At 38.9% G+C, this 26,593-nt stretch overlaps 1 protein-coding gene across 3 annotated transcripts; it reads left to right on the top strand.

Annotated features, from left to right (window-relative positions):
• Positions 1-88: 88 nt before the first annotated feature.
• myom1a (myomesin 1a (skelemin)) lies at positions 89-26,116 on the top strand. Of its 3 annotated transcripts, XM_086273266.1 has the most exons (38): positions 327-468; positions 1,952-2,163; positions 5,339-5,479; positions 5,592-5,778; positions 5,878-6,035; positions 6,254-6,346; positions 6,479-6,567; positions 7,876-7,920; positions 8,217-8,378; positions 8,475-8,636; positions 9,086-9,227; positions 9,435-9,634; positions 9,737-9,793; positions 10,618-10,742; positions 13,310-13,493; positions 13,662-13,836; positions 14,955-15,076; positions 16,497-16,693; positions 16,809-16,935; positions 17,487-17,671; positions 17,811-17,925; positions 18,159-18,315; positions 18,531-18,637; positions 18,745-18,789; positions 19,048-19,184; positions 19,296-19,440; positions 19,832-19,891; positions 19,977-20,044; positions 20,148-20,273; positions 20,886-20,966; positions 21,254-21,341; positions 21,466-21,504; positions 21,729-21,834; positions 23,927-24,090; positions 24,219-24,255; positions 24,490-24,512; positions 24,780-24,835; positions 25,010-26,116. In XM_086273266.1, the coding sequence occupies exons 2-38, from the start codon at positions 2,003-2,005 to the stop codon at positions 25,277-25,279; spliced, it is 4,536 nt and encodes a 1,511-aa protein (XP_086129392.1). In that variant the 5' UTR covers positions 327-468; positions 1,952-2,002; the 3' UTR covers positions 25,280-26,116. The 3 variants fall into 3 exon arrangements, with proteins under 3 accessions (XP_086129391.1, XP_086129390.1, XP_086129392.1); XM_086273264.1 differs by lacking the exon at positions 1,952-2,163 and having other exon boundaries at positions 161-468; XM_086273265.1 differs by lacking the exons at positions 1,952-2,163; positions 20,886-20,966 and having other exon boundaries at positions 89-468.
• The last annotated feature ends 477 nt before the right edge of the window (positions 26,117-26,593 follow it).

Raw genomic sequence — 26,593 nt, 5'->3', positions numbered from 1 at the left:
ATTTGTTACTAGGTTGTACTAGGTTAGCAGGTTTTTGTTTTTTAAGACTGAGAACCCGTCCTCTATTGTATTTTCTTTTATTAGTGGCATTTTTTCTTCTTCTTTTTTCGGTTTGTGGTGCAGTTCATATGCCTTTTATTACAGTGAACCGGGTGAAACCACTGGAGTCCTGCATATGCCCCTGAAGTACAGTACACAGCGGAGGGCCAGGCCAAAAAGAAGCTCCTCAGCTCAGCTGGCCTGTCTCATGGTCTCATGGTCTAAATTTAAAGCTGCCCCAGCCTTAAAAGGTCCTGACGGTGTCTTGCGCATTCTGCCGAGTGGCAGCATTATTTTTGTTCTGTGGACTGCCGCCCTGTCCACTGCCCCTCACCCTGCTGCTTTGCCTGGATCTCAACTTGCTTTAGCTACTTCTGGATTAACACACATTTTCTCTTATTTTCAGCGATTGTGGATTTTTAATTTGTGGTGAGTGAGTGTGCATATTTTCTTAAATAAGCTGAAGTACTTATGTGCTCTGGTTATCATTTAAAACCATGACTCCATAAGGCCCTAGGCCGGCTTCCACTGTATGATTATGATTATTTATTTTTTACTTAGTTTGTTTATAAATGTGTTTTAATTAATCAGTTTTATTACATAGCCTACTAACAGGGTTTTGTTCATTTTGAGAACTAGTGCTCTGGTATATTAGCCTGCATGTGTCATTGTAGTGAAGTGTCATCCTAATCTTCCAATTAACACCAGCCTTACCTTACAAAACTTTACGTTTTTATGACCTGGCCTTGTTAAAATGTTTTTAATGCATTCTGTGCCTTCATGGCTTACAGTCCAGTTCAGTGTGTAACTCTGGATGGCTTAGTCTGCTTGTAGTAGATGTTGCTCAAGCACATAAAAAGGAGAAAATAGTTTTGTGTAATTTGGGAGAAACTGCAGATCATATAGTTACTGTTGCCTGCCTCCCAGCTGGAGCTGCTCTTCTTTTTAACCTGAGCCATATCTAAAATAACTTAAGTGGCCTCACATGGGGAAAGGTCAGCTGGATGATATTATTATTATTATTATTATTATTATTATTATTATTATTATTATTAGACAAAATATCAATATTTCATTCATTCCAATCTGCTTTATGTTGTCTTACAATAAACATAAAACCTTTGAAGTTGGACTTTTATTTTGAAGAAACAACCATCTAGGCTTTAGGAATTTGCCATTGTCACAATATTCTGACATTTTATAACTCGGATATATGAATAACTAAATAACCCTCAATTAAGCAAGTACTGAACATAGATATTTGGTAGCTTAATTACACAAAACCTGCAAAATCAGTAAGTATATTTTAACTTGTTCTTGCCATCTGTCCACGCTTGGTGTCCAGTTCATCACAAAACATTTAAAAAGCCCACTGCAGGAAATGATCTGACTGTAAATTTACATATTATTGTTCAAGACTTCCTTCCGTCTTCTTCCTCCCTCCACCCTAAGCGGTCACGACAGATGGCTTTTAACAGGTTTCTTCCTGTTAAAAGGGAGTTTTCCTTTCCCACTGTCGCCAAAGCACTTGGTCAAAGGGGTAATATGATTGTTGGGGTTTTCTTTGTTGTAGGGTCTTCACTTTGCCTTGAAGCAACTGTTGCTGTGATTTCACAGTACGTGAATAAAGTTGAATTAAATTGAATTGAAAAATCATCAAAACCACCAGTTTATCACCTGCTGCTTCATTTAACACAAAAGTAGATCTTAACCAGAGCTAACACATAAGCTGCTTGCCCAAAACAAACAAACAAAAAATCACAATAACAAGTTTAAAAACATATTTTTAACAAGCAACCAATTCTCTTATCCCTTAATCCCTGCTCCTACTACCTTATTACCGGCCTCTGCACTAGACTAACCTCCAGTAGAGAAACCAGTCTTTAATAATAACAGTCAGATTGATTCACAGAGCGGGTAAAGTAAAGGACAGTCATTATAAGTTGGCGGAGTGGCCGTCAGGATGTCAGCATCATTACAAGTGACGCAGAAGCTGCAGCATCAGCATCAACATCAACATGAGGAGAAGCAGCAGCAGCATCTCTATGAGAGCAGCTATTACCTGAGCAGCAAGTCGTCTGTTAGCAAGCAGTCATTCTCAACTTTCAAGACCACCAGGCATCGGTAAGAGGATTAGAGTGAAGGGGTTGCAGAGTCCAAGGTTGTAACCTGCCACTCCTAGTACTTCAGAAATGATGAATGTTCCCCTTCAAATATTCAGCATTGTGCTTGTGGTCTGAAGTGGGTTTAGCAGCAGGAAGGAGAGTGCGTGCATACCAAAAAGGGTTTTCATTGAGAGCAGGTGCTTTTTTATGCTATAATTTATTAATTGATTTTCTTTTTTACGGTAATAGATTTTTAAAAAAGAAAATATAGCACTTTTTAATGTTAACATACTGTTGTAGCATGGCCTTTAAAGTTTTAAAGTGTATTAAATGGTAAATCATGAGGGTGACAACGTATTTTCCTTCCAGCTCTTTCTCTACATACGGTAGGTTTAATCAGGAATTAGACATTTAATCTGAAGGAAAAAATGTTTTGTAATAGTTGTTCAAATAGGAAAAAGCTGAAGAAGTGTGTAAGTACAAGTACAAGAAAGCAATAGGGTTCAGGGCCTGGAGTCTTGGCGTAATAGCATGGGGACCATTACACATGGCTGCCAGGTAAACAGAAGGATAGATGTAAAACAACAGCCACTCTCCCTTGTTTTTTTATAGCTCAGATTTGTGAACTGACTTTTATTTTAAATCTCATCTCTAAGTGTCAAAGCAGACATGTCAATATCGAACCTCCTAAATTGTCCAGTTATATGAGAGTAATCCACTTATAAAGTCTATATCTTAAAGTAATGTTTCTAAGTTCATATCCAAAGGCTTTTTCTCATGTGTTTGTGTTTATACATGAGTTTTGTTGCTATAACATCTATTTAAGGAGGCAGGTGCATAGGAGAGGGACAAACTGATCCAATGTTTGACACAGACTCCCACACACTATCTAACTTGGACAAACTATTTATTTGTGATGCTTTGGCGCTAGACTTTCATGAGGCATTTTGCCAGCAAATAAATGTACTTTTGCAAGTTAAACATTGTGGGAGAATGTTTGCAATGTTGGATCAGACTGTAATGTTTAAATAAAATAATTTCCACTGTGTTAGAGCTGATATATTGACATACTTTTATCTATTAACCCACTGAAGTAATACAGAAAAACAGTGAATGCAACAATACAACAACAGCATTAGAATACAACAACATTGCTAAGACATTTATTTCTTCAATGAAATAATTTCTTTTCTTCTGTTCATTTGTTTTCTGTTCTGTTAAATTGCACATTATTGTTATTAGGCCACAAGCTGAATAAAATATGCAATTTAAGGATTTCAATTTGATCAAAAAGGTTAATAATGGCAAAAGGTTTACAGCCTTACCTTGACATCTTTAAAACTACACATTAGTGAATATTGTAAGGAATTTAAATAAAGCCTGACTGATTTATTGACAGGTCGATACTATTGGACAATGATAACTGTCTGCTGCTCTGTCAGCATCACCATTTATAATGACTGACAAATAAACATTTAAAAAAGGGAAAGAAGATCGGAGAAACACTCTTCAGCCATATTTGAGTGTTGATGTTGCAGTGTTTCTCCACCAGAGGGCACTCTGTAACTTCTGTTAAGGCAAGTCTTTCAAATCCCTTAAACACAACCAGCCTACGTAAATAACTACACCTATCAAATACTGGAAAATCTGCATATGTTTCATGTGTCTGAAAAAAAAGAATTAGCCAATGTATCGGTATTCCTCCTAATTAGAAATATCAGTCAGGTTCTATTTTTAAGCCAGTGATTTTTCTTGGGCTTGTTTTTGTTTATCTTTTGTCTCTGAAATTTATGAACATGCACCTTCCCGTACCAACATGCAGTATGGTTTGCATTTCTTTGTCATTTAAGCTGTGGTGCTCAGTGTACATGCTGGAGCTGGGATAACTTTCTAAATGAGGTCAAGGAAAGAATTTCAGCTGTAGTGAAGGGCTGCCAGTTATATTCCTGGACAGCCAAGCTATTTTTGAAGATGCGACATGAGCTTGTTGCCTATAAGCCAACTGTAAAGACATTGTAAAGAAGTGATGATATTGTAGCTGGTTGCAGGCTGGCTTTCACAGTAGTCTGATAGGTATTAACTCGTGGGCCAGTAGTACAGAATAGCTGTTGTTGATTTTAAGCATCTGTGTCTTGTTTATTTACTAAAAAAAATAAATCAATTTGTACTTTACTGATTCTGATTTTCAGACTGACATTCTGTAGCTTGTCAGTCGGAAAAGAAGTGCTCTTTTTCAGCCATCAAACTTTATTACCTTTGACTTTGTTTCACACTGAAGCAGGCATCCTCTCAGCTCACCTGGTGAGTCAGCAATAGAAATAACGTCCTGACATTACAGCATCTTTTGTGAGACTCCATCTGTCTGTCTCTGCTGTGCATTGAGTACCTTCCACAGATTGTGTCCTGCTTCACCAGTACATAACAGACTTCATCAAAGCCACGCGTTCCTGCTTCCTTTTCATGCCAAATGGATAGACTAGCGCTGACTTGGCAGAGATCATGAGTGAGAGTGAGGCTTTAAAACAAGTCTTATGTACAGCAGTCCCAGTTCCATTAAAAACAAAGCCTTCTGACAATAGTGAGGACTAAGAGGCTAATGAAACAGACTGTAAATGGGTCAGGATCTTAGGGAGCGGACCGGAATACATCTTCCTCTCTGAGTAACTGGACTATAGCACCAGCTGAATATGTCTTTATGTAACCACCATATTTATTTAAATGTTTAGTTTTGAGTGAAACATCAGAAACATCAAAAACAAGCACAATATCGCCCTTCTGTCTTTGTCAAAATCCTGGTGTGTTTCTATTGTAATGTGATTCTTAATATTTTCCACCAAGAATATTTTTGCATTGGTTGTAACTGGGTAAAGAAAACTTTATAAAAGTTTGTGTGATTGGAAGAAAAGACTGAGAACCACATTTACTATTATTGTTTGTTTGTTCCAAGAAAACAAACGGATGCAGAAGTCTGATTCTGGCTCAGGTTGTTTCTCTGGCACTCAGCTAACTGGCATTTTATTTCTTCTGAAGATGAAAAAAAAAAATTTTTCTTTGAAAAAAGCCAAGGAATCTTCCACAATCACTCAGCACATCATTATTTAATAAAATAATAATAATAAAAAAAAATAATCATGCAATTTATTTGGAGCTACACTGTTGCTTTAGTAAGATCAATTATGCCTTTTACCTCTTAGCAAGAAGATCTCTGTGAAGACAGAGAAGGGGCAGGAGGTGGTTAAACTGAGCCCACTACCCAAGAGAGCCAAACGCACCTACCTGGCAATGGACAAGGACAAAGAAGTTATCGGCTATGTTATTCCGGTGTTTAGAGCCAAGTGAGTATGCAATCTGAGTTTGTGGATATTTCTTAGCAAGTAATCAGTATAATTTCTGAGATTCATAGTGTCCTCTCTGTTCTCACATCTTGGTTGGTTTGTATCGTTCTAGTCATGATGTAGTTCGGGGCTTAATGGAGGCCCAGGAGGAGGAGGTCACAGAGGAGGGCATCAACTATGTGGCCATGAGGAACCTGTTTGTCAGGGAGGCCAGGGAGGCCATGGAGGTGAAAGTGGAGAAGAAAACCAGGTCAAAGCATGTCAGGGAATCTGCTGAACGCCTGGAAATGAGCAGGATGGTAAATCCTTTCCATAGTTTTGTGAATGCAAAGGTTTAACCATTTTCACATGACCCATACAGGCGTTGATGGGCTTCATATCACACACTCCCGCTACAGATGGAGGAATGGTCGGAGTTCCGTAAGAAAATGAACCCAGACAGCCTGACACACCGCCCAGAGTTCATTGTCAAGCCCCGTGGACAGACTGTTTGGGAGGGCAAGGATGTCAAGTTGCACTGCACCGTGGCTGGATGGCCCAAACCCAGGATTGCCTGGTACGTTCCAGGTTTATAAGTTCCCTTCTTCTCTGAGTCACAAAAAAAGAGGCTGATGAAAACAGTCTGTCATGCGTGTGTCATAGAGAAGTTTCCATCCAACACGTCAGTCGAGTTTATTTTCCACAGTTGCCACATAAACACCTACATGCACCATGGCAATTAAAAACTCTGAAGACAAGAGTAAAAATAAACATTGGTTTTCTGCTGCTTTTAAGGTATAAAAACAACGTCCTCATCGATGCCAAAGCCCACTCCGAGAAGTACACAGCTGAGAGCAATTACAACATGCACTCTCTGGAGATCAAGAAGTAGGTAATCATTCAGCTGGCCTCTGAATTAACAGCACACACCCAAGATAAACGGTATTAGTGTTTGTTTTTTGCAGCGCTGAATCTATTCATGCCGTTAATAGTTAATCGTGATAACCATTTTGTTTCCAGCTGTGATTTCTTCGACACTGCTAAGTATCATATCTCTGCCCTCAATGTGAAAGGGGAAGCTTCTGCTGTGGCCTCTGTGGTTGTGAAAAGTAGGTAACTCGTTTAATGTTCTTTTCCACATGTCCCTCTCTGCAGCAGCTCTAGTCGATTTCAGTTAGCGGTCAAAGTTCAAAGTAGAGGTTTAAAACTCAGCAGTGTCCTACAGTTGTGCCCTGAGTATGTTTCAGGAGACAAATCCCTCCAACTCGCGGACCACAGGAAGGTCTTAAAGCTCATTCACGAGCGTCAAAGGGGCATTTCACCCCTCTGGCCTGTAGGTCTATTTTTTCATCTGTACTCTTGTGTTGAGTTGCCAGTTTTGGTAGCTTTCCGCCAAAAAGATGTCTGCCTTCTCCTGAGTGTAAAGATAGTAGCCAACACTTTTGGAAGAGCCAAAAATTACATTTGAATTCAGCAGCAGTTTTGTTTCCCAGTAGTCTGCTGCTCAAAATCTACAAACCTCGTTAGGGGAAGTTTTAAACGGCCGCTATTTTCTTTTTACCAAACTACACATGCCAACCGTGTCACTGAAAAATGAAGTGCACATTTACCCATGAGAGGAAACATAAATGTTGTCCCTCTTCATCTGAGATGTAATGTTAATTAGCCGCACACCTCTTTTGTTGAGCAGATATATATATATATACATATATATATATATATATATATATATATATATATATATATATATATATATATATACATATACATATATATATATATATATATATATATATATATATATGTATATATATATATATATATATATATATATATATATATATATACATATATACATATATATACATATACATATATATATATATATATATATATATATACATATATACATATATACATATACATATACATATACACATATATATATATATATATATATATATATACATATATATATATATATATATATACATATATATACATACATATATATATATATATATACATATATATATATATATATACATACATATATATACACATACATATATATATATATATATATATACATATATACACATACATATATATATATATACATATATATATATATATACATATATATATACATACATATATATACATATATATATATATATACACATACATATATATATATATACATATATATATATATATATATATATATATATATATGTGTATATATATATGTCAGGTTATCTATGTCTAATGTTAAAATGTATTTGATGATCTGAAACAAATACTTTTCACATATAATATAAATTATATCTATCTGATTCTATAGTTCCAGAGGTCAGAGGTCAACATCCCTTTTATAGGTTTTAATAACTTTGTTGTATAATATTTCCCCATAGGGTTCCAAGAGGGTGTTGAACCAGGCCCACTCGATCCTAAACCACGTGAGATCACTTTATATATTATAAACAAACATTCTTTTTTAAATTATATAAAGTAAAGTAGCTCTAACCACACATTTCTGTTCACTATCAGTTTTATTTGAGCTTTTTTAAGAATTGTTTTTATTAGAGATGGTAAATTTAGCTATTTTGGATTAAAGTCAACATCAGTATATTTTCAAATAAGCGTTAGTGGAGTTCAAAAAGAAAATTGCGAGGAGGTTGAATATTGGACTATTGAATAAAAATGTCTGCTGGGTGTGACCCTTTAATGCTGAGATCCTTTTCTGTGTCTGTAGATGGTTTTAGCCCTGAGCATGGTGTTACCTTTGAAACCACCATTATTGACAAATTTGAAGTGGCTTTTGGCTCTGAAGGGGAGACGTTGAGCCTCGGCTGCACTGTCATCATTTATCCCACTGTGAAAAAATACCAGCCTGAAGTCGTGTGGTACAGAAACTGTAAGTGAAAGAATAAAATGGAAATTGTGTGTTATTGTCTTTCTGAGTATTAAGGTATCAAACCCCACTTCTTTTGGTAATCTCCTGTCTCATCAGCTGTCCCATTAAAGCCCTCTAAGTGGGTGCACACTCACTGGTCTGGGGAACGTGCCGTACTCACTCTTGTCCACCTTAACAAAGAAGATGAGGGCATGTACACCCTGCGCGTCAACACCAAATCTGGCTATGATACCTATGCTGCCTACGTGTTTGTCAGAGGTAAAGGGCTTAAAATCCTCATCTAAAGGTTACTTTTTTGCAAAAGAAGTTACTTTTAGTTTTGTTTTAAACCAAACTGTTGCAAGTGTTATGTTCAAACTGCTGCATCATGTCATAGATGCAGTGGGGAGGTGCTAAGTTCTGCTGTGTCTTTAAGTGAGGTGTTTGGTTCCCTCTGAGAATTTTTATATCTATATATATTTATATCTGTGTGAGAAAACCAGCTCCAGAGACTGTTTTCTGGAAATCCAGCATAAAGATTAAAAATATAGGGATTTAGTGATATAAATGTATCTTAGTTGCAGTCCTGCCACTCATACTGTAAACAAGTAGGTCAGAAAATGGAAACTGGATATGTAATAGAGATCAGCTTGTTTTAAAAACAGCACCACTCACAAGTAACTCAAGTAACACAAGTAACTGTGTGTGTGTGTGTCTCACTATGCCAGATGCCGATGTAGAGGTTGAGGGGGTACCCGTAGCCCCCCTGGATGTGCGCTGTCATGATGCCAACAAGGACTATGTTGTGGTAACCTGGAAGCAGCCAGCGGTGGAAGGCAGCAGCTCCATCCTGGGGTACTACATCGACAGGTGAGTCAGCCTCCTCTCTTATGGTTTACATCATTTTGCTACCATTTTATATGAAATTGTAAAAAACAAGAATAGTCCGCTTTCATGGGGGGCATATGATACTGTGTACAGCATATGCAGTGAAACTGGTTTAATTTTGGATGTTTCTGTGTTGGAAATCCAAGTTAACACCTGGTTTACAGCATTCACTAATCTAAATGTTTCCAGGTGTGAGGTGGGCACCCATCACTGGGCTCGGTGTAATGAAGTCCCAGTCAAGTACGCTCGCTTCCCTGTCACAGGACTGGTGGAGGGGCGGTCTTACATGTTTAGGGTGCGTGCCGTAAACAAGGCCGGAGTCAGCCATCCATCCCGCGTCTCTGAGGCCGTGGTAGCCATGGATCCCTCTGACAGAGCACGCCTCAGAGGTGAGACACAGACACATCACCTGCTGACACACTTCAGCCATGTAAACGAATTAACCTTCTTTTTTTTAAATTTAAATCTATTTAATTCATTTTTCCAAACAGCTGGACCCTCAGCTCCTTGGACTGGAATGATCAAGTTCACAGAGGAGGATCCGACAGGTACGGCACCTTTTTGCTGTCTAGTTTCAGAGAATTTTAATTTTAGTTGTCTTTACAAAAAGGTTTTAAAAAGCTATTGAACCTCAATATCTTTCTCATTTTGGCCAAACAGGTCTAATATATGGACTTGACCATCCCACTCAGCTGCTTGCACATCTCTTAGGTTTACAGTACAGTAACAGTCAAGCAACTCTCCTACTCTGATTTTAGACATTTTCTCATATGGCTCAAACACGTATGAGATGTGGGCTCCCTTTCTTTGATTTTAACCGCTATAGCCATCACACGGCTTCCTGAGTGATGCCTGTCTCAAGGGGAACTGTAAGCTATTTTTCATTAATGTTTAAGGGGGTTGAATGTGCTATTTTTAATCAGAAATTCAAACTTCACAAAAAATTCAGAGTTGTCAAAATCAGGAATTTGCATGTGTCTGATTATGAAAACTACCACCCCAGTCTTTGTAATAGGTTAGGTTGGGATATGGTATTTGTGGTATTGGTTTATTATTGTCTCAGTTCTTTTCCCCATTTTTTTTAAACAGTTGCTTCATTCCTGTAAATTTCAGACTCATTACTGTAGGAATAAACAACCTCATACATCCAATCAGTCAAATATCAGCATCAGATATCTGGTCAGTCTTATAACTTTAGACTATGTTTAATACATGAAAAGCTTATATAGTAAAATACTGTTTGTACTGAGAGAACAGTCTGCATAGATCATGTGGTTTTGCTATTAGCGTTTTGGTGTCAGTACAGTCACTTCAGCACTTACCTAGTTGCAGTTGTCGTGTCTAAATGATGAGTATCTTTTTGCCTCTTCAGTCGGTGTAGTCCCAGGAGAACCAACTGATGTTGTGGTTACTGAGGCAACTAAAAGTTATGTGGTACTTGCCTGGAAGCCTCCAGCCCAGAGGGGTCATGAAGGAGTCATGTATTACATTGAGAAGGTGAGAAAAACATTCAAAACTGTCCCATAGAAATATATGTGTGTGTGTGTGTGTGTGTGTGTGTGTGTGTGTGTGTATGTATGTATGTATGTATGTATGTATGTATATATATATATATATATATATATATATATATATATATATTAGGGGTGCAACGATACACAAAATTCACGGTTCGGTTCGATACTTTGGTGTCACGGTTCGATATTTTTTCGATACAAAAAAAATGTTCATGCCTTTTTAATTTGTCATTTATTAAAATTATAAATATATATTTTAACTCAAAAGTACAGTTTTTAAATTTAACCCTAACCCTTGTGCGTGTTTTTTATCTTGACAGCGAATGCGCACCTGCGGACCACTTATGTGCAGCCCTGGTTATTTAGCTCGTCATATTGCAGCCACAGAAATAATTTTGTCCATGAAACCATAAAGCTGCACTTTCTTTTTGCCTTATAGTCTGATTTGTCATAACTTTTCCGTTTTGTGGTAAGATTTTCTTTGGCTGTCACTTCTTCACCCTGACCTGTCTTATTTGGCTCAGCAGAACTAAAATATATATCTGTCTGTGAAGGTTCTCAGTCATCCAGGTCATTGTAGTCAAATATAAATCCTGCTGCTTTTACACATGCACTCACATAAGCTCAGCGATTCTCTGCGCGATCAACCTCTCACATGTTTAAGCTGCGGGAGATTTCACTTGTCATGTTTGCATAGTAAGCTAACAATTAATAAGACGATGTCAGAGGAATTGGTGCGCAAATTATCATCACTCACAGATCAGTACTGTCGCTCTCTATACACAGTTCGCGCGATTGCAAAGTGAAAGCAAAAAAACAAGCGCAAATTCAAACGAGATTTCAATATGTCACATATTGACAGTGGCTCACCGATGCCAATGACATAATTACCCAGCTACATTTCCGAAAGAATGCAAAAGCATTGACATATATTTTTCCTTCCTACAATAGCCCGACGGGCAGGGCAGAGATAGATTTTGGTACCCCGACTGAAAAAATTGCTAGCCCCGGGACGTTGGGCTAGCGATATTGCGAGCCCTGTATCTGATTGAGGAATCACTCATCTTTGGAAAAGAGAGTTTATTACAGAGAAATGGCTCTTTCCATAATAAAAGCTATACTATCCGCTTCTTCTGGGCTATATTCTCAGCAGCATATTAAACAGCTGTCTAAATGACTCGGCTAAAGTTAGTAGCATGCTTGCTTGTTTTTTGTCTGCTTCCACTTGTCTTTGCACTAGGTCGATGTCGGCGTAAATGTGCAGTCATATTCGTTGTGTTCCCACTAGTGCTTTCAGGTTAATCTCGTTGAAATGACCTTAACGCCACAACACGGCAAATCTCCGTTAACGAGCTACCGCCGATCGCCCCGTGCATGGGGCTAGACGGCCAACACGTTAATGAGCTAACTGCGCTAACACACTAGTTCCCACCTATGTATTTATTCTTATTGTATTCTAATTTTTGCCTCATAACTTTTGCACTGTCCACTTCCTGCTGTGACAAAACAAATTTCCCACGTGTGGGACTAATAAAGGTTATCTTATCTTATCTTATGTAATTGAGCATTGCGTGGCACATCCAACATACTGTTTTACTTTAGTCCATGACTCGCTTACCTTCAGGGTCATACGTCACATGAAAACCAAAATAATTCCAAACGCCAGATCTGAATGAGAGTGGGGGAGGTCCATGTTGTAAGGAGAGCTTAACTTCTGTCTCGCTAGCTTGCCCTGCGCTCTTCCTTCTGACGATGCTGTCTGTGAGCGCTCAGTGGATCTGCGTTCGACTACTCCGCCTAGGCTGCACTGTCGACCCTAGGCGGAGTAGTCGAACGCAGATTCACTGAGCGCTCAACACAGACAGCACTGTCAGAAGGAAAGTTGATAAAAGAAATTACAAATGTTGTATTGTTCGATACATATGCGTACCGAACCGAAAGCACTGTATCGAACGGTTCAATATCGATACGAATATCGTTGCACCCCTAATATATATATATATATATATATATATGAGTCAAACTACTGGACTGATGAGAAGAATCAGTTATATCGTTTGTTATATTTAAAATCATTATGGCAAATAAAACAAAGTTTCTAATCACTTAGCTAAGTCTTAACTCTTCTCCTTTGACGCTCTTAAACTATTTACTGCTGATAGCTACAACAATTTAACTTGTAAATGTGAGGGGTCAACATATTTTGCAGAGACAATGCAAAATGAAAGCTCCACAGTAAATACACCAGTGTAAAAATGCTCGTTTCTAATTGATTTCCTTTGGTCATACAGTGCATTATGCAAAACAAACAATAATGCAAAAGAAAACTGAAAACAAAATGATGTTTATATTTTACCTGAATTCCCCATAATTTGTCTCTAAACAAATACAATGACAAAGACCTACAGACTTATTATTAGAATAGTGATATGTGAAAGCAAGCATATGGGGACATTATATAAATAATCATACCTCACCTGTTTCATATAGTCAAATTTCATATCTGTTTCAGTCTCTAACATTTCTCTGGTTCTTTGTCAACTGCAGCGTATTTCTGGCACTGACACCTGGCAGAGGGTGAACACTGGTATCCCAGTCAAATCTCCTCGCTTTGCCCTGTTTGACCTGGCGGAGGGTAAATCTTACAGCTTCCGTGTACGCTGCTGCAACTCTGCCGGCGTGGGTGAAGCCTCTGAATCCACAGGAGAAGTCATAGTTGGAGATAAACTGGGTGAGCTGGCAAACCAAGTGTGTCAAAACTAATGCTGCATATAAAAAGACCTGCTCAGGACTGAATAATAGTAGCTCTAAAATCACAATGTCACTGGTTTATTTTACAGTCTGCTGCAGCGCCTTTCTGCATTATAGGATGTTCTGTGTTTTCCTTTTCCTCTAACAGACCTGCCATCAGCTCCAGGCAACCCGGTTGCCACCAGGAACACTGACACATCTGTGGTGGTTTCCTGGGGGGCCTCCAAGGATGTGCAACACTTGGTGGGCTACTATATTGAATGCAGTGTGGTGGGCACAGATGTCTGGATGCCTTGCAACAATAAGCCTGTTAGGCAGACCAGGTGGGCAGGTTTAAAGGTGCAATTAATGCATGCTCTAAGACATGGAGGATACTGATTTTTCCATGTAAATATGTCATCTTTTTATGTCTTGTTTATAATACTTCCACAGGAATTAAGAGGATAAGTAGCAGTCAAGTGCTGCTAATAAAATGCACTTGATTAACTGAACATGAGAAAGTGTAACCACCTCTATAAAAGCAGATGTTTTGCCAGTTTACTGATCTGAAGCATTCAGGTGTGTGTTAAGACAACGCTACAATCTTTCCAGGAGTGGATATCCAGCACAATCACTCCAGAGCTACATCTCAAACCCTACATGTCTAAGTTTCCATATTAAACGTTAAAGTTCATGACAGTATCACTAGAAAAAGGATGAGCAAGTATGGCTTGTTTGAAAGGGTTGCAAGCCTCTTCTCTCCAAAAAGAACATGGCAGCATGGCTTAGATGTATTGCATCTGAACAAACCACAAGACTCCTTTGGACAAAAACAATCTCCTTTGGACTGATGAACCTAAGTGGAGACGTTTGACCATAAATGCAGAGCTCCACATCTCTAGAAAACCAAGCACATGGTGCCAGAATAAACTAATTATCCCAACTCTTAATATGTTGGAGGTTTAATGATTTAGGTTGGATTTGTACCCACAGACCTGAGCACCTTGCAGTCACTGAGTTAAAGCTTGGCTGAAATTGAGTCATGCAACAGGATGATCCCAGTGGTAAACAAAGAATCAAGGTGTTGCAATGGCCCAGTTAAAGTCCAGACCTCAACCTGAGTGAAGTGATGTGGCAGGACCTTCAGAGAGCTGTTTATCATCATCATCGTCATCATAGTAGTAATAACAATAAAATATAAATAAAAGAAATAGTAAAAAAAAGGTCAGTTACCCACTGAGGTCAAAGGCCAGCAAATAAAAATAGGTTTTTAATCTGGATTTAGCAAGAAGGTCCTGACTTCGAGTTTGTTATTGTTTTGTTTTGTTTAAAAAAAAAAAAAAAAAAAAAAGCAATGTAACTTGAATGGCTTAAAGTATTTTGTATCAAAATCAACCTTTTGTGATATTACAAAAGATCCCACCTATTGATTAATACTAATGAATCTCTTTTTTCTGTTTAGGTTTGTGTGTCATGGCCTGATTACTGGTGCAAACTACGTGTTTAAAGTGAAGGCAGTAAATGCTGCTGGATACAGCCAGAGCTCCCCCAATTCTGACGCTGTAGTTGTACAGGCTGCCATCTGTAAGTGTCATAATTCTTTCTCATTGTTCACTTTGCCCGCAGTATTCAGTTCTTTCCCCCCTTTGTCCCCCCTTATCCACGTATAGTCTTTCACCACTCCTAACTCAAAATCCTCTTTATGTTTTTTTATTTACTTGCTGAGATTTTATTCTCATACAATTAATCTACCAGATATTTGCCTGTAAATCTCATGTGTTAATGAGTTATGTCTTGATGCCTGTTTAATAAGAAAATCCCAGAAAGTTGATTCTGTCCATTGGAACGCAACATTTTCAGTGGGAAAAACATTTCATCACTTATCCAAATGACTCAGCTGATTGCAGGTTTCCCCTACATTATAAGCAGTACATTTAAGTTTAAGTGTGCGTGTTAGTCCTCATAGGGAAATAGTTCCTCTGCATTTAACCCATTCACCCAGTGAAGCAGTGGGCAGCTACCAGTGCAGCGCCCGGGGAGCAGTGTGTAGGGACGGTACCTTGCTCAGGGGTACCTCAGGGTAGCCGTTCAGTGGAGTCGAACCCCCGACCTTCCGATCATGGGGCCACCACTCTACCTACTGAGCTATCCCTGCCCATTTGCAATATGACCAAAACTAGCACTGTTACCTGAAAACAATAAGCTCAGTTTCATGATCTGCTATGACCATTACTCAGTGGCCATGAGTACTGTACAAAGAGACTCTTGTACTCTCGGGGGAAACCTGCAGTCAGCTGAGACTGAAGAAGTCCCTTGGATGAGTTATTAAAGGTTATGAATTATATGTTTATAAAAGTGCAGTTGATAACTTGCATGTGCCTGCATGACAGTCTCATTGCTACCACTATATTTGGAAACTTTCCCATCCTTTAACTTTTGTATTTACATATTTTTTTGTGGCTTGGTTAAACCAGTCAGGTCATGTTTTACAATGTTTCTAATTCGTGTGAAGGGTTTGAGGGTTTAAGCATGTAAGTTTAATTTTGCTTGAGTTCTGCTGTTTGATAACTCTTTAGGGGTGCCTGTTAGTGCCTGGCCAAGATGAAGACTAAACTATTGTGTTCTTAAAGAGCATGATCTTAATGAGTTCTGGCTTTGAAGAATTTCTTAGTGTGAAAGTTTCACAGCTGCTTGCGTTTAGTGTAAGTATTTCTTTTTCCATTATTGTGATACTAAATAACAAATGTGTGTTTCTTGTGTGTGTAATGCAGCTGCATGTATGATGTTCATCTGTACCGTCGCAGCTAACATGATATTTTAACACTGATTACCACTAACACCTGTATGATACTTGGCTAATGCTAGTCTGTATGAAATTGTGTGCAATTATTAATTTTCCATGTAATAATTTGGGTTTTAATATTTCAGTGTTAACTGTTTTGACTCGCTTACTCACATTTTTTCTCACAATTAAAACTGACCGGCCTGTTTACTCTCATCACAGCCGTACCTGGTAAGCCCACCGGTGTGACCCTGCAGGAGGCCTTCAAGGACTACATGGTCCTGGGCTGGAACGCGCCTGCTAACAACGGAGGAGCTGACATCAGGGGCTATTTTGTGGACTACAGAACCGTAAAGGGAGGCGTTGCTGGAAAATGGCATGAAATGAACCACCAGGCACTGACTACAACTTCCTATAAAGTAAGTTTCAAGTTCCTTCAGCCTCACATTCATAAAACATAAAATGTTATCACTGCATGTAATGAAGCTGGCAGGCACTTTTTAGTCTCTAACTATTTGCATTTGTTTCTTTTAGGCGGAGAACCTGAAGGAGAGGCTCTTTTATCAGTTTCAAGTCCGAGCAGTGAACATGGCTGGTGTGAGTAAACCCTCTCTGCCCAGTGCACCTCTGGAGTGCAAAGAATGGACCATTACTGTCCCAGGTATCACTGACCACATGTTCACCGAAACACAGAAAATTGAGCTGGTAGATATTAGTAACAGAGGGGTTAAACCAATAACTGACTATCCACTGAAAGGAAAAACTTATGTAAGGGGGTTACTAAAAGTTAAAGCATTTTTAATCAGTGACCTGACCAAGAATAATATGGAAATGATAACTAATAATCACACACTGTCACACACTACAATTAAGTGAAAAAACATCCATATCATATGCTACCAGATATCTAGGACAAAATATTTATATTTTCTGGGTAACTTCAGCGTACTTTTAAGAGCAGCCACACTGATTAAAAGTGCTATTCTCTTTATCTAGCAGAAATGGTTATCTGGAAGGTTTTTTTTTAGTTGTGCTATGTCCAATGTTTTACAAGACAGAGACTGATGCAAAATTGCTTAGACAACAGTCAGTTAAATCACTTTATATTGCTTTCAGTTCTCAGCATTATAATTTGGTGCTAAGCCAGGTTTTTGTCTATATAATTAGACCTTAGCCCCTGATATTAATTATTTAAACACTTTTATCTTTAAGGTGTTCCTGTTGGTCTTCATGTACTGGAGGTCCGTGACACCTCTGTGGTGGTCCTGTGGGAGCCACCGGTGTTTGATGGTCGCTCGCCTGTCAATGGCTACTACTTGGACGTCAAGGAGGCCTCTGCTGGTGAGGAATGCTGGAAAGGTGTTCATGAAAAGGTCAACAAGATGAAATACATGAAGGTGAGGAAGATGCATATAATTCAGTTTGAATAAAATTGGTTCATTAATATCTTAATGTCAAATACGACGTGTGAAATACTGGTTTTAATAGTTGGTGGTTGGACTCTTTCTTACCCCTGCCTGTTATGTGCTAAATCAGGTGACTGGACTGAAGGGTGGCGCATCCTATGTGTTCCACGTGCGTGCTCAAAATCTTGCTGGAGTTGGAAAGCCCTCTGCAGTCTTAGGTCCAATCCTGGCCCAGACTCGCCCTGGTGAGTGAGACTGTTATGTAACTGATGCAGTCAGTCACAGAGTGTTCCTATCCAGTCTTAAAAAATGTGGAAAATTTGTCCTCACACATGACTTGACATTCTTTTGCAGTTCTACACTGATGGCCAGGCTTTTTATTTTGATGATTTACTCTTTTAATGACTAAAATTCTGAGTTTGAGGACTGAAAATACTAATATCGAGGATCCTCTCACCATTTAATATCTCTCCCTTAGGCACCAAAGAGATTTACGTGGATGTTGATGATGACGGTGTGATTTCCATGGTCTTTGAGTGCTCTGAGATGATGGAGGGCTCTGAGTTTGTTTGGTCCAAGAACTACAAAGAGATCACAGACACCTCTCGTCTGACTATTATCAGTGAACGGGGAAAGTAAGTACACATTATGTACCACTAATGAATAGAATAGAATAGAATAGAATAGAATAGAATAGAATAGAATAGAATAATCCTTTAATTGTCCCACAAGGGGAAATGTTCACTACCACCATTTTCCCCCAGCATTAGAATCCATGTCACCAGATGATATCAGCTAAAAAGAGAAAAAATGTCCCCACTCTCCTCCCTTGCTGTGTCATCATCTGCAGATCCAGAGCTATCTTCAATAGTCCCTCTCTGGAGGATCTGGGTACCTTCTCCTGTGTAGTCACCAACACTGACGGCATTTCCTCCAGCTACACGCTCACTGAGGAGGGTGAGACGCCCTTTGAAGGCTGTCTCAGATTACATGGTGCAGTACTTCTGTCGGTTTACAGAGGTCATGACATTCATCCATTTTGTTGTTCTTTTCTTAATTGACAGGTCTCAAGCGTCTTCTGGACATCAGCCATGATCACAAGTTCCCTGGTGAATATTGGGACAAAGCACAGATGTTACCAAGACCAGAATTTCAGTTTTATTTAGTAATAAATGTAGATGTTGGTTTAAATATGGTTTGAAAATGACTTCTTTTCTCAAACAAATGCAGCCTACAAGCCTGTTTTTAACTCTGTTATTGCTGATACCCACTGTGACTTTATGCCCTACATCTATACCTACATGCAATAATCCTAAAGAAAATAGAAGTTGTTCTGCAAGAGCTTTAATAAATCTGGTGCTCTCTAGTTATTCCCTTTAAGAACGAAATGGCTATGGAGCTGCTCGAGAAGGGTCGCGTGCGATTCTGGACTCAGGTGGAGAAATGCACTTCTGACTGCCAAGTGGAGTATGTCTTCAACGATGTTATCATTTCTCAGGGAAAGGTAGGAATAATGCTGCAATAATAATGCCGACACCTCCCCCCCCAGTTTTAAATTGAACGTAACCTTACTGCTGATGGATCAGAGGTTTTCTGTTTGCCTCACTGTTTTCAGAAATACATAATGAACTTCGACAAGTCCAGCGGTATTATTGAAATGTTCATGGACTCTTTGGAAGTCACAGATGAGGGGACGTTCACCTTTAACCTGGTGGATGGCAAAGCTAAGGGTACAACCAGTCTGGTGCTAATTGGAGATGGTAAGCAGCTTTAATGGCTAATACAGTTTTGACTTCCATTTTGATATAATAATAACTTGGATTAGCCTAACTTATAACTTTAAGGACTGACAAAATGGCATAAAAGTACTGAGCAGTTAAGACGAAGTCAAGAGAACAGCATGAAAATGAAGGCTGTAAAAATACACAATGCAAATGTCAGTGTAAATATAGACTTCTCCCAGTCTGCTAGGTGTATCGCCAGTGCTGCAGTTTAATTATGTATCCATTGAGGGGCAGCAGAAGGCAACGTTTACTTACAGTTGTCCCTTTTCATTTTGTTATGGCACGCATTTTCTAATACACTTGAGTGAATGAAGTGAAAAATAAGGGTTTAATCTGTTTTTTAGCATTTACGTTTCTCTTTGTCCAGAATTCAGGGAGCTTCAAAAGAAGTCAGAATTTGCGAGGGCAGAATGGGTCAGGAAACAAGGTAAGAAATCTCACGCCTCTTCAAGTAAGCCTAATGATAATTAAACAAATAATTTTTTTTGTGTAATCATTCCATTTATTTTCAGGTCCTCACTTTGTCGAGTACCTTGACTTCAGTGTTACCCCTGAATGTGATGTACTGCTGAAATGCAAGGTAATAGAAACGAATGTGAATAATTACAGCGCTGTTGATATTTCTTCAGAGATGGAGCATATAGGTAAAGCGACTCCTTCCTGTCTCTCTCTTTGTTTCATAGATTGGAAATGTCAGATCAGAGACTGAGATCACTTGGTCTAAGGACTGCATTGAGATTGCAGAGGATGATGAGGATGCTAAGAAAATCGAGAGGCAGGACGGCGAGCTGACCTTTAATATCGGAAAGGTCAGCCATTAGATGGAGGCCGTATGTTGCGAGGAGTTGTGAGCTTATGAGTAAAGAGCTATCAGGAGTGCTGATGCAGCTCTGCTTCCATTGTACAGCCTTACCAGCTGCTGCGCTGTCTACCAGCCCTCTCTGACACATACATTCATAAATGATGAAACACTATGGAAAATATTCACCTTCCCAGGTTGTAGTAGAGTGCTGGAGTCAGCACATTAGCGTGTTCCCTGTGGGGATCTGAATAGATGCAGTGGGTACCGAAACTGCTACAATTAATGCTTTCTCTGAATTTTCATACTTGGAGACTCGGCGATCGTATTTATACCCACGTAATTCCATTGTACATGTCATGCGCTTTTAACTCATTCATTTCATTCTAACAATAATCAATATAACTTCTCTGGCAACCTTACATGCACAAAAAAGAAAAGAAAAAAACTCTTTTTGATAGAATTTTGATCTGGTTTGACGCTAAGGGCCCAGTGCCAGGGAAGCTACATTGATATTTCATTGAGACTGTGTAAGCATTACTCATTAGAAGAGGGTCGGTGTCATTGCATGAGCTCCTGTCAGCTGCATTTGCAATAACTGGCTTATCTGTCTAATTCACAGTGGGTTATTAAGCAAGAGAAACAGAAAGAAAAAAAGAAAAAACCACCTGCAGAGGACGTTCCCCCGCCACCAAGACCTAAAGTCTGGACATAATCTTTCTGCCATAAGTTGATACCTGATTTCTCCATGTGTCCTCCTTGTCTTCCCATATCCATGTTTTTCTCTGTCCTTTCCATGTTTTCCCTTTAACGCCTGCAGCATCACGGGCGGGAGAAAAGCTTGCCTTTTCGGTTTACTTGGTCCCTGTCTGGCTATTTGACTGTCTTTTATCTGTCCCAAAAATAATATTGCACTCCCCTCACTTTGAGGTTAAGGGGATTTCATTATTGCTTCAAGGATACTTATGTGACTTTTAATTTGAATCTTAGATCTCCAAGCACGACGCGGGTGTTTACGAGGTCTTCCTGAGGGATGAGAGAGGCAAAGATAAGAGCACCTTCAGTCTGACAGATGCAGGTAGTCTCCCTCAGAAATTTTAGGAGCTGAAAATCAAGTGGAAAAGTGGAAATGAGTGCTGCGGAAAAGCAAAAGTAATATCAGCGAATGTGACATTAATTGCTGTCGTCATGCTTTTCCCCAGGATACCAAGCTGTAATGAATGAGCTGTTCAGGGTTATTGGTGAGTCATTAAAATTCACACTTACCAGGCAGTAATGAAGCACAACACATAGACCACGCACTAAAGAGGCCCACAGAAAGAAGCAGAATGTGCCTATTCAAAGTATTTTTCCTGAGAACGAACAATTAACATCTAAATATTTCATGCTTTACTGCATACCATTATCCGATATTAGCTCCAAGAGATGCAAATAAGTGCCTGTCTTTGCTCTTTTCTCCCTACAGCTAACTCTTCCAGCGAAATCAAAGTTCTCAGTACCGAGCATGGCATCGTCCTCTACTCCACGGTCACATATTACCATGAGGACCTGCGTGTTGGTTGGCTCCACAAGTATGTGAAATTGTCCTGGTTTGCAATCTTTTATTTTATTTTAAGACTCATTCACTTATAAAATACACAAAGCAATACTATCATGAAGCTACATTTAAAATCAAATGCAGCTGATAACAGTCTTTGACCTTGACTCTCAGAGGTGTCCAATTAGATTGATGTCATACTGTTATCGACACTGTGCAAAATTATCTGACCAGCATTGTAAAATGTTGCTTATAACCATACAGTCTGTACATGAAATTATGAGGTAAACCTCTTAGTGCGTGATAAATGCATGTGTAAATGATTCAAGTTCATTCTAAGGAGCTTGGAAAGAAAAGCGTCTGGACTTCTTTAAGTTGCTTGAAGACGTTTCACCTCTCATCCATCATTCAAGTTAATTCAAAAAACAACATTTTTATCTGCAGAATTTTTGCTAATCACTTTTACATAAAGACAAAATAAGTCATTAAAAAATAGGCAAAACTACCTCAAAACATAAACACAATTTGAAACAGACAACAGATGTTTGAACTGATTTTTTTTGTATCGGAAGGATCTGTGCGGTAAAGTCTCTTTGTGGGCAGAACTGAAAAAGTGGTTTTGCATATAAAACCTCAAGCTAAATGTTCTCACCATCACCATCTTGGCGCAGACTGGATTCAAACCCAGGACCTTCTTGCTGTGAGGTGCCAATACTAACTACTGTGCTGCCCTTCAGGCTTAAGTGGAACTGTACAGTACAACTGTCCTTTTGTAGCCACCAGGGTTGCCCCCTGGTGGCTATTAAAAAGAATGGATATTAAAAGCACTTCCACAGTTGGCTTTGCTTTTCCGACCCAGCAGCTACATCTATCTTTTATACTGTCCATAATCCTCACTGGGGGAAGTGATGCGGAAGGAGCTGCAAGACAGCCATAACAAGACCTGGCTGAATTCTCTAAATCCATTAGGAAAGGTGCTCTAGGGCTTCCTTCATTAATTCCTTTTGTGTGAGATACTGTGGAGAATCCTGCATGAAAGGAAAAAAGATAAAGCTGTCTCACAGTCAGCTGCATGTTTTTTCTTTTATTAGAGGCTTAAGGACAGCCAAGCTGCTGATAGTGAGGAGATGTATTTCCACATCTGAAAATTGTTGTAGTTACAATTTTCCGATTGTAACTACAACAATCTGAAACGTTGTGAGATTAGAATTTGAGAATTGGATGACTGCTGTAAAATGGGTTCACCTGTTGTACTTGATGTTAGTTGATATTAATTGTATGCTTATCTGCAACTCGTGAACTATTATTTCTCCCCCAGAACAAAGTCGAGTTTTCGTAACAAATGTAACCACACCGACCAGTCAAATAAGCACTGCAAGTACCACTTTATTGACACCGTGTCACGTTTCAGAAATGTTCATTTTATTTAAATATTGTTTCAATTAAAATCTGTAAAGTTTGGTTAACATAGTCTCCATGCCACAGTTAGCTAAGCCAATTACATTTAGCGTAATATTTATTCATAATTTCAGCTATTTCAACTAATTTCTCTGTATTACCTATTGCTTTTAGAATTAACATGAATCTAGCCATCCATATATATCTCTTCCAGCATTCATCTACATATTGTAACAGTTAAATTAATTGCTTTCATGAAATTCTTTAACACTTCTCTGCTTTTTTGTACTGTAGTTGTCATTACTACTTGTGTAAAGTATCACAATAGTAGTCATGGTACTGTTTTTTGTATAAGACCTTCAAAGCTGGTCTGTGCACTATGGCAACACTTTTTGCATATCTGAGACCTGCAGTACACAACATGAGGTAATATTGTGCCATTCGAAAATCAAATTGAAAATGAAACAGTAAAAAAAATGGCTAAAACCATCAGCTCTCTTGTTGATGTTCATGATTATATATGTATAGATGGGGATAAAATCTTGCCACATGTGACATTTAAATAACAAAACAAAACAGGGATTATTATGCAAGATTGAAGTGTCTGCTGCAAGTATTGCTCCGTACTTGAGTCATATTCCTTGGTGTACTGGATTGTATACATTTTCATTTCAATAAATTAGGAGTCAGGCATTGTTTGATGTCTGTGTTCTTGATTCCTTCACCAGAGACGGCAAAATTGCTGCTTCAGAGAGAGTTAAGTCCGGAGTCACAGGAGACCAGCTTTGGCTTAAGATCAATGAGCCTACTGAGAAGGACAAGGGCAAATACAGCATGGACATCTTTGATGGCAAGGACGGTGTAAAGAGAGCCTTTGATCTGACTGGCCAGGGTGGGTAAAAGTTTTAAAGTCAAAAGGAGCAAGACGCTTCAGGCGCAGAAAGAACCACATCCTGTTAACTTTGTCTATCTTTTGTGCTTATGTAACTAAATTATGATTGGTGATTTGTCCTGGTGCAGCATGGGAAGAGGCATTTGAAGAATTCCAAAGGCTCAAGTAAGTAAACAAACTCATCTGACTCCATCCTTCTTTTGTGTAATTCAGCTTTTCTGTCTGAAGAGGATGTTTACAGAAATAAAGAGCAGCAACCATCACAAACTCAAAATAGACATGAGGGCTGTTTTGGATGCACTCAAAATACATTTGCCGGTAGTGAACATACTTAGAAATAACTACGATACCATTTTAGAAAGCTTCTGACAATGTCTGTGTCCTTCCTTCCTCCCTTAGAGCTGCAGCAATCGCTGAGAGAAGTAAGTGCCTATTTATTCTCTGGTTTCTCCCGAGGGACACCACTCTATGAAATTATGTAACATCTTTTGGGATATCGCTTAAATTTTAACTTGGATATAGCGTGGTTAAAGGATAGATCTCCTCTGTAGCTGAAATATGAAAGTGAACAAAGGAAATTTCCAGCTAAAACACACTTCACTACACCACTGAAAAATGCAGCATTGGTGAGTATAATGCTCACGAGCTCTCCTTGATGTTTGACACTTGCACCTGTATTTCCTGTTTAGACCGTGCTCGTGTTGTTGGAGGCTTGCCAGATGTGGTTGCAATCCAAGAGGGCAAGGTAAATAAACAATTTTTCACTCTATTCATGAAGAGTGTCACTCTCTTATTCTTTCTGTTCTCTCTTAGTTTGTGTTATTCTATGAGTGTGTCTTACCTCTAAAATCTGATAAGCTCTCTTGTTGCATATGTGTGACACCCATCAATCCCCTGCCAACTTATATTTACTCGTTAGTCCCTGAACCTAACTGGCAACGTTTGGGGCGAGCCTGTACCTGAGGTGTCCTGGACGAAGAACGAAAAGGTGCTGGTATCTGACGACCACTACAAACTCAAGTTTGAGCACAACAAGTTCGCCAGTATCACAATCGCCGCCGTCTCCACGGCTGACTCTGGCAAATACGCCCTTGTGGTGAAGAACAAGTATGGCACAGAGGCCGGCGAGTTCACCGTCAGCGTGTACAACCCAGAGGAAGAGGAGAGCAAGGAGGAGAAGAAAGACTAAAGGATGACACAGCGTAATGACACAAGGAAGATTAACAACAGGGCAGTCTCCAAAGTATTTTACCCCGGCATGTGCCGGTGCAACACAGCAAATAAATAAATAAATCATGAATTTAAAAAAAACAATCATGGGTTAAAGAGTTTCGGGCATTTCTTATTAAGGATAGGGTTATGAATGTGAAACAGAATAACTGTTTGCTTGCAGTTTGTGCTTGATGTGTCATGTTTGGGGGATATTTGACTTGACAATTTTATTTTGAAAACAGCTTGAAGACCTCCAAAAGCAAAACACTCTATTCTGATCATTTAAAGTTTTACATTTAAGTAATTTTAGGCATTTCAGACCACATCACTTTGGGTTTTCCCCACTGTAAACAAAATATTATGTCATTAACTTTATACCAGCTATTGCAATCAACTTATAAAGTGATATGATGGCTAAAACTGTGTGTGTATGTTATGTCTGTACAGCTTGCGAGCTACAAGTCAGTGATCACATCTGTTTGTAGGAGAGGTGGAGCTGAAAAGCACTGATGCCATGTAAACAAGTACACAGCAATCAGAACAGGTTCATCTGATGTGTCTAACACACTGTACGAACGCAAAGGAGTACAGGCAGAACTGGAAAACTTGGAATCACTTCTGAACACCACACACTATGAAGAAATTCCGTTGAACTGGGGTGGGGGTAGTGGGTGGGAATGTTGTTTTTCAGGTAAAATATAAAGAAAACCCCCATGTGATAAACACTCATGTACCATGTGGCCTGAGGCTGAATACAGTATCTATGTTTGTGTCTCTTCAAGGCACTCTTGCAATAAAACTGCACCTGCTTGTAGAGAGGGTTGCCTTTGTTCTCCATAATCTCCCGTCTTCAGCTCATTGATTAACAGAAATGCCCTCAGTATAATTAATAATAAATAAAGATTTAAAAAAAAAAAAGGGTTTGAAAGATTGATGATGGTCAAATGAAAAGAACCTGTTGTCATTGTGTGTAACCCAGTTCCTGAAAGCTATAACTGTTTGCCAAATACTAATTAAAATTTGGCTGCTGATAGTGTGTCTGTTCCCGTACATCAGTCACTTTGGTTGGCAACCAGAAAAGTTTTTCAAGTACTATGTGGTTTCTAAAAACATTAGAGATGTTAATTAAGTGCACTTACACATATTATTTTCCTGTTCTTCTAATCTGAAAAGTGAACGTCAAGAGTGAAATAGACTTGTGTTTAACAAAGCAAAAAAAACCAAACCCCAAAACATCTTAATATCCTGCCTTAATTCAAGCATTTGTAAGTGGGCGTGCCTCGCAATCATT

Source organism: Aulonocara sp. 'chitande type north' Nkhata Bay, linkage group LG18 (genome assembly GCF_057382095.1).
Source record: "Aulonocara sp. 'chitande type north' Nkhata Bay isolate Kocher_YH1m ecotype deep benthic linkage group LG18, A_spYH_male_GT1.1, whole genome shotgun sequence".
In the NCBI taxonomy this organism is placed as follows: Eukaryota; Metazoa; Chordata; class Actinopteri; order Cichliformes; family Cichlidae; genus Aulonocara; species Aulonocara sp. 'chitande type north' Nkhata Bay.
The sequence above is the reverse complement of the archived record's forward strand: the minus strand, read 5'-3'. Positions and strand labels throughout refer to the sequence as shown.

Bases quoted from the DNA above. Each gene is read 5' to 3' on its own strand.
- myom1a (XM_086273264.1), top strand. From the start codon at position 176: ATGCCCCTGAAGTACAGTACACAGCGGAGGGCCAGGCCAAAAAGAAGC. The intron at 19,185-19,295 runs GTAGGAATAATG...CACTGTTTTCAG, and splicing joins TTATCATTTCTCAGGGAAAG to AAATACATAATGAACTTCGA. The intron at 24,836-25,009 runs GTAAATAAACAA...TTTACTCGTTAG, and splicing joins TTGCAATCCAAGAGGGCAAG to TCCCTGAACCTAACTGGCAA.